General features: G+C 50.1%; 1 protein-coding gene across 1 annotated transcript in view; it reads left to right on the top strand.

The window, feature by feature from the left end:
* The window catches only part of ANO8 (anoctamin 8), a 70,006-nt gene that overhangs the window by 50,927 nt on the left and 5,813 nt on the right, over positions 1-13,266 (top strand). Inside the window, exons 11-12 of the mRNA XM_060233114.1 lie at positions 6,972-7,730; positions 10,024-10,215. Coding sequence (XP_060089097.1) covers positions 6,972-7,730; positions 10,024-10,215 — 951 coding nt within the window. The remainder of the gene's footprint in view (positions 1-6,971; positions 7,731-10,023; positions 10,216-13,266) is intronic.

Raw genomic sequence — 13,266 nt, 5'->3', positions numbered from 1 at the left:
TGTGGCCAAAATCCAGGTGCCATCAGGAGGTCCACCAGTGAGGCCAGGACACTACAAGTCCTCCCACTGTTCTCCCCCCACCCACCCCAAGCATTCGGAATACAGAGCATCACTGCCCCAGACATAAGAACATAAGAGAAGCCATGTTGAATCAGGCCAGTGGCCCAACCAGGCCCACTTTGTGTCACACACTGGCCAAAACCCCCAGGTGCCATCAGGAGGTCCATCAGTGGGGCCAGGACACTAGAAGTCCTCACACTGTTTTCCCCCCAAGCACCAAGAATACAGAGCATCACTGCCCCAGACACAAGAACATAAGAGAAGCCATGTTGGATCAGGCCAATGACCCATCTAGTCCAACACTCCGTGTCACACAGTGGCCAAAAAACCCAGGTGCCATCAGGAGGTCCATCCGTGGGGACAGGACACTAGAAGCCCTCCCACTGTGCCCTCCCAAGCACCAAGAATACAGAGCATCTTGGAGAAGTTATGACTGAGAATGATAAATAATAGTGTCATTAAGTCTGAAAGCTTTATATTTTAGCAGATAAGAGATTATTAACCTGACCAAGAGTTTAAGAATATTTAAGGAAATGATTTACTTATGGAGAAACAACGAGCAACTGAAACATATTCTTTTAAACTATTTTTTCCTTACTCCTTTCCCCTTTTCCCTCACCCGCTACATTACCTCTTTCCCTCTTATATGAAACTCAGTCGAAAGTTTAGTTTTGAAGGGAATCGTCCCGGCCTGAAATCCACATCTGAACAGCCAGCTTTCCTGTGTTCATCTTCCAGTTTGGGTTGATTTTTACTTTTCTTTTATAATTTAATTTTAATTCCCATCCCCCTCTCCTTCTCCCTGTCTCTCTCTGTCTTCCTTCTCTCCCCCCCGCCCCTGTCCTTTCCCACCATCCACAGCTCCTGCTCATCTTTTCTCTCTTCCAAAGTCTGGTGCGTCAGTTCAAAGACGCCCTGCTCCCTTCTGTCTTCCTGCAACTCCACCTCTCTTTCATCCACCTTAAGAGCCTGCTGAGTTTTTGCTGGGAGTCGGGTGCCTCCAAAGTAGGAGTCAGGGGGCAAGACCACAAAGGCGAAGGGTGGGGGGAGCAATCTGGTTGCGTGGTGGGACTTCTTTCCCCCAAACTCCACCAGGCAGCTCAGGATCAGGGTGCCAACGCTGGGTTGGGAAATAGCGGGTGGTTTGGGGATGGAAACTGGGGAGGGTAGATAGATCCAAGTAGGCAGCCGTGTTGGTCTGAAATAGTAGAACAAAATAGGAGTCGATTGCACCTTTAAGACCAACTTAAGTTTTATTCAGAACGTAAGCTTCCATGTGCGTGCACGCTTCTTCAGACGAGGAATGAGGGACGGTAAGTAGAGCCACATATAGCTGGTGGGGTTTGGAATGCTAAGTGGTACAAAGTTAAAAACCAATAGCAGAAGCCATGTTGGATCAGGCCAGTGGCCCATCTAGTCCAACACTCCATGTCACACAGTGGCCAAAGAACCAGGTGCCATCAGGAGGTCCACTAGTGGAGCCAGGACACTAGAAGCCCTTCCACTGTTCTTCCTCCCCCCCCCCCCCCCCAAGCACCAAGACTACAGAGCATCACTGCCCCAGACATAAGAACATAAAAGAAGCCATGTTGGATCAGGCCAATGACCCATCCAGTCCAACACTCTGTGTCACATAAGAACATAAGAGAAGCCATGTTGGATCAGGCCAATGACCCATCCAGTCCAAAACTCTGTGTCACATAAGAGAAGCCATGTTCGATCAGGCCAATGGCCCATCCAGTCCAACACTCTGTGTCACACAGTAGCCAAAGAACCAGGTGCCATCAGGAGGTCCACTAGTAGGGCCAGGACACTAGAAGCCCTTCCACTGTTCTTCCTCCCCCCCCCCCAAGCACCAAGACTACAGAGCATCACTGCCCCAAACATAAGAACATAAAAGAAGCCATGTTGGATCAGGCCAATGACCCATCCAGTCCAACACTCTGTGTCACATAAGAACATAAGAGAAGCCATGTTGGTTCAGGCCAATGACCCATCCAGTCCAACACTTTGTGTCACATAAGAACATAAGAGAAGCCATGTTGGATCAGGCCAATGACCCATCCAGTCCAAAACTCTGTGTCACATAAGAGAAGCCATGTTGGATCAGGCCAATGACCCATCCAGTCCAACACTCTGTGTCACATAAGAACAGAAGAGAAGCCATGTTCGATCAGGCCAATGGCCCATCCAGTCCAACACTCTGTGTCACACAGTAGCCAAAGAACCAGGTGCCATCAGGAGGTCCACTAGTGGGGCCAGGACACTAGAAGCCCTTCCACTGTTCTTCCTCCCCCCCCCCCCAAGCACCAAGACTACAGAGCATCACTGCCCCAAACATAAGAACATAAAAGAAGCCATGTTGGATCAGGCCAATGACCCATCCAGTCCAACACTCTGTGTCACATAAGAACATAAGAGAAGCCATGTTGGTTCAGGCCAATGACCCATCCAGTCCAACACTTTGTGTCACATAAGAACATAAGAGAAGCCATGTTGGATCAGGCCAATGACCCATCCAGTCCAAAACTCTGTGTCACATAAGAGAAGCCATGTTGGATCAGGCCAATGACCCATCCAGTCCAACACTCTGTGTCACATAAGAACAGAAGAGAAGCCATGTTCGATCAGGCCAATGGCCCATCCAGTCCAACACTCTGTGTCACACAGTAGCCAAAGAACCAGGTGCCATCAGGAGGTCCACTAGTGGGGCCAGGACACTAGAAGCCCTTCCACTGTTCTTCCTCCCCCCCCCCCCCAAGCACCAAGACTACAGAGCATCACTGCCCCAAACATAAGAACATAAAAGAAGCCATGTTGGATCAGGCCAATGACCCATCCAGTCCAACACTCTGTGTCACATAAGAACATAAGAGAAGCCATGTTGGTTCAGGCCAATGACCCATCCAGTCCAACACTCTGTGTCACATAAGAGAAGCTGTGTTGGATCAGGCCAGTGACCCATCCAGTCCAACACTGTGTCACATAAGAACATAAGAGAAGCTGTGTTGGATCAGGCCAATGACCCATCCAGTCCAATACTTTGTGTCACATAAGAACAGAAGAGAAGCCATGTTGGATCAGGCCAATGACCCATCCAGTCCAACACTCTGTGTCACATAAGAACATAAGAGAAGCCATGTTGGATCAGGCCAATGACCCATCCAGTCCAACACTCTGTGTCACATAAGAACAGAAGAGAAGCCATGTTTGATTAGGCCAATGGCCCCTCCAATCCAACACTCTGTGTCACACAGTGGCCAAAGAACCAGGTGCCATCAGGAGGTCCACCAGTGGGGCCAGGACACTAGAAGCCCTCCCACTGTGCCCCCCACAAGCACCAAGAATACAGAGCATCTTGGAGAACAAAGATAAAATCCAATAGCAGAATAGGAAAAATTAACACATTCAGAAAACCTTTGATCTGGGTTGAATTAGCATGGGAAACCATAAAGCAGTCACATGTCAGAACGTGAGAATGCCTGTTAATTATTCTATTGCTAATAAACCTGGGTCAAAATGAGGGCATTTCTTTCCCCGAAGTTTTTCCTGTCCAACTAATTTACCTTTTAACATATAACACAAGTATATACATCGTTCTAGTTTGCCGTTAGGAAAAAAATACATTAAAATATAGTGGGAGATGGGTTTAGTATATGTAATGAGATAAACAGCCAATATCCCTTGTTTGAGTATGTCAATACAAAAGCACTATTATGATACACTATCCTAAAAGAGAAATATTTTATTTTTTATTTTATTTTATTTCTATCCCGCCCTCCCGGCCAGAGCGGCTCACAACATAGGAATCCACAATAGTGAAATAGTAAAATATACCAGCTGTAAAATAATCCATTCAATAAAATATACATTCAGAATTAAAATCAGCATTACATATCGTTTGGTGCTGAGATCGAAGTATGATTCCATTTTTCCAGTGTGATGGCATTCCATCTGCGCTGTAGGCACTACGTTAGTTAAAGGCCAGCTTGAGGAGGATGGTTTTGCAGGCCCTGCGGAATTGGCCAAGATCCCGCAAGGCCCGTATTTCTTCTGGTAGCTGGTTCCACCAGTGGGGGGCGGCGATCGAAAAGGCCCTTTCCATGGTGACTTTCAGTTTGGCTTCCTTCGGCCCGGGGATTAGGGTTGCCAAGTCCAATTCAAGAAATATCTGGGGACTTTGGGGGCGGAGCCAGGAACAAGGGTGTGACAAGCATAATTGAACTCCAAGAGAGTTCTGGCCATCACATTTAAAGGGACAGCACACCTTTTTAAATTTCTTCCTTCCATAGGAAATAATGAAGGATAGGGGCACCTTCTTTTGGGGCTCATAGAATTGGACCCCCTGGTCCAATCGTTTTGAAACTTGGGGAGAGGCACTAGATACTATACTGAAAATTTGGTGCCTCTAACTCAAAAAACAGCTCCCCCAGAGCCCACCAAACCTCCAGATCAATTCCCCATTATACCCTATGAGAATCGATCTCCACATAGGGAATGATGAAGTGCTCAGCAGACGTTCCTCCCCCTCCCTCCCGTTTCTGGCGACTCTGAAGCGAGAGATTGGCCTCTCTACTCACGAGTTGCTGCCAGCTTCTTCACAGCAACACATACACCCCATCCCAAGAGGAAGCCTTTCAATGGGAGACTGAAGCCTCCAGAGGGGAAAAAAATCACATGGTGGCTTTGGGGGCGGGGCTCCCCCCTGCCGACCAGCTGAACTGGGGGCGGGAAGGAGTCTAGAAAAGTGGAAGAACCCCCGCTGGGACCTGGGGATTGGCAAGCCTACTGGGGATTACCAGTAAGTTTTGAGAGCCAGATCGAAGTACATTGGAATATTGTTGGTAGAGTTGGGGGAGGGGAGGCAGTTCAGCGGAGTGGGGGGCCCCACAGAGCCCACCCTCCAAAACTGTGGAGACTGGAGACCAGTGGGAATTCCAGATCTCTAGGGCCTACCTGAGAAGAGCCCCGTAGTGCAGAGTGGTGAAGCTGCAGTACTGCAGTCCTAAGTTCTGCTCATGATCTGAGTTCGATCCTGGCGGAAGCTGGGTTCGGGTAACTGGCTCAAGCAGAATAGAATGTACATTAATAGAGCAGTTATAAGAATATATAATCTTCCATTAAATTATATATATATATATATATATATATATATATATATATATATATATATATATATATATATATATATATATATATATATATATAGGAAAAGTGTCACTGAATCAACACTGTACGGCTGCTTTTCATTATTTTTTAAATTTATTTTTTATTTGGCAGATTTATATTCTGCCCTTTCCCTTACGGCAGAGATAGGTAACCTTTTTTCTGCCAAGGGCCCGATGGATATTTATAACATCATTCGCGGGCCATAAAAAAACTTTAAAAACAGTCCTCTGCTGAGGGAGAATGATTCAGGCCAGCAAAATTAATGCAAATAATTGTTTTTCTACTTGAAGTCATGTGGGGAGAGCCTAATCTGGGGCACACACACACGGCCCATCGCCCTATGCAAATGCATAGCTCCAGGGCTTTTTTCATAGAACCCAGTAGCATATTAGACCACATCCCCTAATATTAGCATATTAGGTCACACACTCATTAGCATATTAGGCCACACCCTCTGGGATAATCAAGTGCAAACGGAACTGTGGCAGTAACTGTTCCAGGCCCTGCAGCAATTTTGGCCAGCCGGCCAGGCCCCAGGGAGGTTGCCGCACAGTACATCTGGGCCCTGTGATCCCTGCCTGGGCCTGGGGAGGCTGCTGCACAGTGCGGCTGGGCCCCACAATCCTTGCTGGGCAGCCAGACCCCAGGGAGGCTGCCACACGGCTTGGTTCGGTCCAGAAACCCCCGAGGGCCACACCAAGTGACTTCCGGGATGGAGGTTCCCCACTCCTGCCTTATGGGCTCTGGGCGGATTACTAGTAAAAACAATTAAAATCCAACAATAGATGAAGAAGATGAAGATATTGGATTTATATCCCGCCCTCCACTCCGAAGAGTCTCAGAGCGGCTCACAATCTCCTTTCCCTTCCTCCCCCACAACAGACACCCTGTGAGGTAGATGAAGATATTGGATTTATATCCCGCCCTCCATTCCGAAGAGTCTCAGAACGGCTCACAATCTCCTTTCCCTTCCTCCCCCACAACAGACACCCTGTGAGGTAGATGAAGATATTGGATTTATATCCCGCCCTCCACTCCGAAGAGTCTCAGAGCGGCTCACAATCTCCTTTCCCTTCCTCCCCCACAACAGACACCCTGTGAGGTAGATGAAGATATTGGATTTATATCCCGCCCTCCACTCCGAAGAGTCTCAGAGCGGCTCACAATCTCCTTTCCCTTCCTCCCCCACAACAGGCACCCTGTGAGGTGGGTGGGGCTGGAGAGGGCTCTCACAGCAGCTGCCCTTTCAAGAGTCTCAGAGTGGCCTACAATCTCCTTTCCCTTCGTCCCCCACAACAGACACCCTGTGAGGTGGGTGGGGCTGGAGAGGGCTCTCACAGCAGCTGCCCTTTCAAGGACAACCTCTGCCAGAGCTCTGGCTGACCCAAGACCATTCCAGCAGGTGCAAGTGGAGGAGTGGGGAATCAAACCCGGTTTTCCCAGATAAGAGTCCGCACACTTAACCACTACACCAAACTGGCTCTCCCAATAGTAGATCAATAGTATACAATTAAAGCAGCGCAGATCAACAAAGTAGAACACAGATCAGAATGAATGATGCAAAGGAACGTAACTGTTGCACTCATCTACGCACTGGATTCATGGCCCTGGATTTAGATGGGAGGTGTGAAGGGATTCAAAGGGGAATAAGAACTGGTTGTTTGTAGTGAGGGAGGGCTCCCAGCTCCTGTGGACCATGGCTATCTTGTAACCCCGTCTCCCCCCCATCCCCGTTTCCGCAGATGTTGGCCACGCTGCTCATCACCCGCCAGTTCCTGCAGAACATTAAAGAAGTCTCCCAGCCCCACCTCTACAGCAAGTTCAAGCGGGGAGACTTCAGCGTCCAGAACTTCCGGGAGGTCGCCCACACTCTCTTCCGGCTGCTCACCCAGAAGTACACCTTGGCCAGACCTCTGGGGGGCGAGCCTCAATCCCGGCGAGGCCACCCGCAGGCGGGACATGGGCCGGAGCCCCCCGAAGCGGCTGAGGGGCTCCCCAAGGGGGAGAAGAAATGTCTGAACGGGGGGTGCGGGGTCCCCGAAGACGAGGAGGATGAGGAGAGAAAGGAGTCCGACTCGGAAGATGAGAGCATCTTGGACTGCGGACTGAAGCTTAAGAAGGTGAGCTTCATCGAAAAGGGTGACCGGAAGTCCGGGGAAATCCGGGGCCTGGAGGAGGTCAGCTTCTTGGAAGAAGGCAGCCCCACCATGGTGGAAAAAGGGATGGACCCAGCCTCTGTGTTCGAGCTGTGCGAAGACGACGAGGAGAGCGACGGGGCCTCAGGGAGCCCCACAAAGGCCCCGCTAGAGGCCAAGGAACCCGTGGTTGTAATGCGAGCCCGGAGGCCACGAGGCACAAGGAATCTGGCGGAAGGCGAGGAGGAGGACGACTACGAGGAGGAGCGGAAGCCGACGAGGACCTCTTGGATCGACCCCCCGGAGGAGAACTACAGCACGCAGCTGGCCCAGGCCGAGGTGGAGAGCTGCATGAAGAAATATGAGGTCAGGTTTGGAGGGGTGGAGCCCGGGAAGGGGCGGGACCCCAGCAGGGAGGAGATCCCCTAGAGTCCGCCCCCTCCAAATTGGCCATTCTCTCCAGGGGAACGCATCTCTATGATCTGGAGCAGAGTTCCCTCTAAGCTGCAGAGTCTTGTGAGCAAAAATTCTACTTTGTGAGCTGCTGGCATTCAAGTTGTTGTTTTTTTAATAATATTTTTTTTTATTTTGTATAATAATAATAATACCTTTTATTTATATCCCGCCCTCCCCGCCGAAGCAGGCTCAGGGCGGCTAACAACAAAATTCAATATACATAATACAGAACAACATTTTAAACCACAATTAATTAAAAGCTATTAAAATTCTAAAACAATAAAATTAATATTTTGTGCTATTACCTAGATGGCGAACTTACTTAGCCGTTCTAGTCAGTGAAGGCCATTCGAAACAAGATGGTCTTGCAGGCCCTGCGGAATTGCTCAAAGTCCCGCAGAGCCCGCATTTCTTCTGGAAGTTGGTTCCATAACTGTGGGGCCATAACAGAGAAAGCCCGGGTATGGGTAGTTTGAAGTTTTACCTCTTTTGGCCTGGGGATAGTCAGCAGGTTCTTCCCTGCTGACCTCGGTGCTCTCTGGGGTTCATGTGGGGAGAGACGGTCCCTAAGGTAGGCAGGTCCTCGGCCATATAGGGCTTTAAAGGTAATGACCAGCACTTTGTAACGAATCCGGTAAGTAACTGGTAGCCAGTGCAGTTCACGCAGTCCCGGCTGTATGTGCTCCCACTTTATAACTTATGTTATTTCTCTGTTTTACATTCCTATTACAGATCCATCAGTTACCTCCCTCCCTTCCCCCTCCCTCCTCCCACCCTTCCCAGATTGACCATAATAGAACTCATTTATATTTGCAACCACATACACACCCTTTGAAGCTTGAGCCTTATTTCATTATTGGCCCCTCCTGTTTTTACCCATCCAATATATTTATACCACCTTTCCTTGATTTCTTCAATCTTATCGTCTCCTTGCTTCCCTTGTTTTAGTATGTTCTCCGGAGAGCACTGCATTCAGGGACAAAAAATCTATTGTCCATCCCTGGACCAAAGGAGGCTAGGTTGCGGCTGACGCAAGCTAGGGCCTTCTCGGTGGCAGCACCAGAATTGTGGAATGCTCTCCCGGAGGCCATTAGGGCCCTGCAGGATCTCTCTACTTTCTGCTGGGCCTGTAAGAGCAAACTGTTTCGACAGCCCTTTGAGATCTAACCAGGAGATAGCTGCCACCCTGCGTCATTATAGAGTACCATGTGATCACCGCTTCTATTATATTGTAGTGATACCATGTTGCATTCTGGGCCACTGCCTACCAGCTCTGTACGGCTCTGCTCAGGTCTGTCTGTCTGTGCTCACTGTGCCGGATTCCTCGTCTGAGGAAGTGTGCTTAGAGAGCACACGAAAGCTGACGTTCTCAATAAAAATGGGTTAGTCTTAAAGGTACAACTTGACTCCTGCTTGGTTCGACTGCTTCAGACCAACACGGCTGCCCGCTTGGATCTATAATAATTTGTAGCTTGTAAACTTTAGAGCTAAAGTTTAGGAGGAGGTTTAGAGGCAAAATCAGGCCCGGCCCCAGGGTTTTTGCTGCCCAAGACAGAAACCTGCACCCTCTCCCCCAGTATTTAATTGCGCGCCACGATGTCGTCACCTGGAAGTGATGTCATCGCGACGGCGTGCCCCCTGCCCCGCAGCCCTGTCTCACCTTCCCACCCCCAGCTCTGACGCCCGTACCTCAGCCCTTCCACTTTTCCGCTCCTGCCTCCCTGGGCGCAGTCACAGCGAGCTGTGCCTCGGTTCCACCGGCTGCGACGCGGTGTGCATCTTATCCTTCTTCTTCTTCTACAAATGTGCTGGAAGATGCTTCTCCCCCCTCCTTTCCGGAACCGGAAGGGAGGGGGAGCCAAGCCTTCTCCAGTGCATTCTTAGAAGAAGGATAAGATGCACGCCGTGTCGTCGCTAGTGGGGCCGAGGCGCGGCATGCTGTGATCGTGCTGGGGTGAGGGGGGAGGCAGAAGGGAAGGGAGGAGGCGTCGGTGTTCTTTCTTCGCTCTGAGGGGTCAGCGCCGAGAAAGGCTCAGGGACAGCGCGAGCAGGGAGGGGGCGCCTGCCCGCGCCCCTGTGGGAGCCGGCGCTCTAGGCCATTGCCTAGTTCACCAACTCCCACGTGCCGGCGTTGGGCAGGATAACAGGCAAATGGTGGCTTTCCCAGAGGTCGTGATTCTCTCTGCTTCCCCCCCCCCCCCAGGATACCTTCCAGGACTACCAGGAGATGTTCATCCAGTTTGGCTACGTGGTTCTCTTCTCCTCGGCCTTCCCGCTGGCTGCCATGTGCGCCTTAATCAACAACGTCATCGAGATCCGCAGCGACGCCTTCAAGCTCTGCACAGGGCTCCAGCGCCCGTTTGGGCAGCGCGTGGAAAGCATCGGAGAGTGGCAGGTCAGGCGTGCCGCATGGATGGTGTCATCCCCCACCCCCACCCACCCCTGCCAGGCTGCATTCACTTAGCAGAAGCAAAGCAAGACTTTAAGCCTCAGGTGAACCTCAGTGGAGCAAGCCTGGGCGAGCCTAGTCCCAGCCTTCAGCAATGCCCAGACTAGTATCTCTGGGAAGCACACAGCATGAAGGGAACAGCCTTCTTCATTCTGCCCACAACCAGCATTCAGAGGTACACTGCCTCTGAACATGGAAGTTCTACTTAAGCTATCATGACCAAGAGTCACCATCTAATTATACAACCCCCTTTTAAAGTTAGTAACTTTCCTGAACTGGAGGGCCGAGGTGAGCCTGATCTCATCAGATTTTAGAAGCTAAGCAGAGTGGGCCTTAGTACTGGACAGGCCTCAGATTCAGCAGAAGCTCACAGGAGTGCAGCTCCTGAAGCTTTCTGACGCCCCCCCTCCTCCCCACCTACCTACCTTGTCCATTGAATAGGAGGTGCAGCTGCATAACAATCCCTGGATGAGGAGAGCGGGCAGCCAGCCAGCCACCAGGGGCTTTGCCACGCCCCCAGCAGCCCTCATTAACCCCTGGAGAAGCCCACACCACCCTTTCTCCACTTCTGATGTGATTTTGGGCGGCAGGTGGCTTGCTGGCTTTTTGAATGGGGGGGGGGACGGCCCAGGAGAGCCCCAGGTGAACGAGGCCTGCTTGGGCCGGCTGGATCTCTAGTCAGCCCAAGCAGGCCTCACTTGGCCGGGGCTCTCCTTTCTTGGGTTGGTTTGCTGTTGGCTGGGGGGGGCAGCATATTCTAATGAATTATGCCAATGAGCTCCACCCCCTATTTTTCTACAAAACAATATTTTATTTTATTATATTTCTATTCCGCCCATTCCCCGTGTGGCTCAGGGCGGAGTACAACATATGATAAAAACAAAACAATAAAATACAATAAAAGCATTTTATAAACAGACAACTCAACAGCACTCAGAGAAGTTGACCGAATCGTCACATACTGCCCAGCCTGGCTCTGGTATTTTATTTCTTTATATTTTATTTTATTTCTATCCCACCCTCCCCACCGAAGGCAGACTCAGGGCGGCTCACAGGTTAGGGTCGAAATGACCAACAAGACAAAAACATGCGGTGGCTAAAAAGGCAAATGCAATTTGGGGCTGTATCAAGAGAAGTCGAGTGTCCAGATCACGTGAAGTGATGATATCGCTTTACTCTGCTCTGGTAAGACCCTCACCTGGAGTCTTGTGTTCAGTTTTGGGCACCACATTTTAAGAAGGATCTAGACAAGCTGGAACAGGTCCAGAGGAGGGCACCGAAGATAGTGAGGGGTCTGGAGACCAAGTCCTATGAGGAAAGATTGAAGGGGCTGGGGATGTTTAGCCTGGAGAGGAGGCGGCTGAGAGGTGATAGGATCACCATCTTTAGGTATTTGAAGGGCTGTCCTCTAGAGGATGGTGTGGAATTGTTTTCTGTGGCCTCGGAAGGTAGGACCAGAACCAATGGGTTGAAATTAAATCAAAAGAGTTTCCGGCTCAAAGGGACCTGTTGACAGTTTCCTGTAGGGGAACCAATCGCCCCTCCCAGCCAGATTTTATTAGCCAAGAGGGGCATGGGTCCAACCTACAAGTAGCTGGGCGTGCCGTGGAGAGTGAAATAATCCAAAACTTGACTAGGAGACGTGCCTGGAGCCTCGAGTTCTTTTACTGTTTTTTATGGTGGCCGGGAGGTCGCGGTGGAGTGACAAGCCTCCGTATAGGACGAAAGGTTGCCAAGGAAGTCCAGGGTTGCGGAAGATCTCCCCCGTGGAGTTGGCATAACTTGGGTGCGACTCGATGGCTGTTTCCACCCCCAAGTCAGTGCCCAGGCCGGATCCTGCGGCAGTGAGGCCCATAAGCGAATTATGCTGCGGAAGTGAGAGAACATAAGAGAAGCCATGTTGGATCAGGCCAATGGCCCATCCAGTTCAACACTCTTTGTCACGTAAGAACATAAGAGAAGCCATGTTGGATCAGGCCAATGGCCCATCCAGTCCAACACTCTGTGTCACACAGTGGCCAGAAAACCCAGGTGCCATCAGGAGGTCCATCAGTGGGGCCAGGACACTAGAAATTCTCCCACTGTGCCCCCCCCCCCAAGCACCAAGAATACAGAGCATCACTGATGTTTTATAGGAGAAAGAGGGGGGGTGGGGAGTTCATCATCTATGGACTCTCCGTAATTTTATAGACCGCCTAGCTGTTCATTTCCTACGCCAAAATGGCCGAACCTTTCCTCATAGGAAATGTGCTCCAGCCCGGCTAGCGGGAGATTTATCTCAAGCAAAGGAAACTCCCATTAAATAGCACATTACTGTTTTCACTAATACTTTACCATGTAGTAGTATATAATAGTATCAGACGGATACCTCTCGTACAATCTCAAAAGTATCTACACAGTAAGCCATGAACGATCAATAGTACAATTAGAAATGACACACGACAAAAGCACAAACCAGGAGAACGCTGTGCCTGCTGAGAAAGACATAGGAGGGTCTTTTAAGAATAACTTGAGGCCTGGGCGCTCCGTTCTTTGAGAATTTTTTCTTCTGCTTAAAATGATGCCTTAAGAGGACTTTGCTCTGTGAGAGAACATAAGAGAAGCCATGTTGGATCAGGCCAATGGCCCATCCAGTCCAACATTCTGTGTCACATAAGAACATAAGAGAAGCCATGTTGGATCAGGCCAATGGCCCCTCCAGTCCAACACTCTGGGTCACATAAGAACATCAGAGAAGCCATGTTGGATCAGGCCAATGGCCCCTCCAGTCCAACACTCTGTGTCACAGAAGAACATAAGAGAAGCCCTGTTGGATCAGGCCAGTAGCCCATCCAGTCCAACACTCTGTGTCACGTAAGAACATAAGAGAAGCCATGTTGGATCAGGCCAATGGCCCATCCAGTCCAACACTCTGTGTCACGTAAGAACATAAGAGAAGCCATGTTGGATCAGGCCAATGGCCCATCCAGTCCAACACTCTGTGTCACATAAGAACAT

This window comes from Heteronotia binoei, chromosome 2, assembly GCF_032191835.1.
Source record: "Heteronotia binoei isolate CCM8104 ecotype False Entrance Well chromosome 2, APGP_CSIRO_Hbin_v1, whole genome shotgun sequence".
In the NCBI taxonomy this organism is placed as follows: Eukaryota; Metazoa; Chordata; class Lepidosauria; order Squamata; family Gekkonidae; genus Heteronotia; species Heteronotia binoei.
The sequence above is the reverse complement of the archived record's forward strand: the minus strand, read 5'-3'. Positions and strand labels throughout refer to the sequence as shown.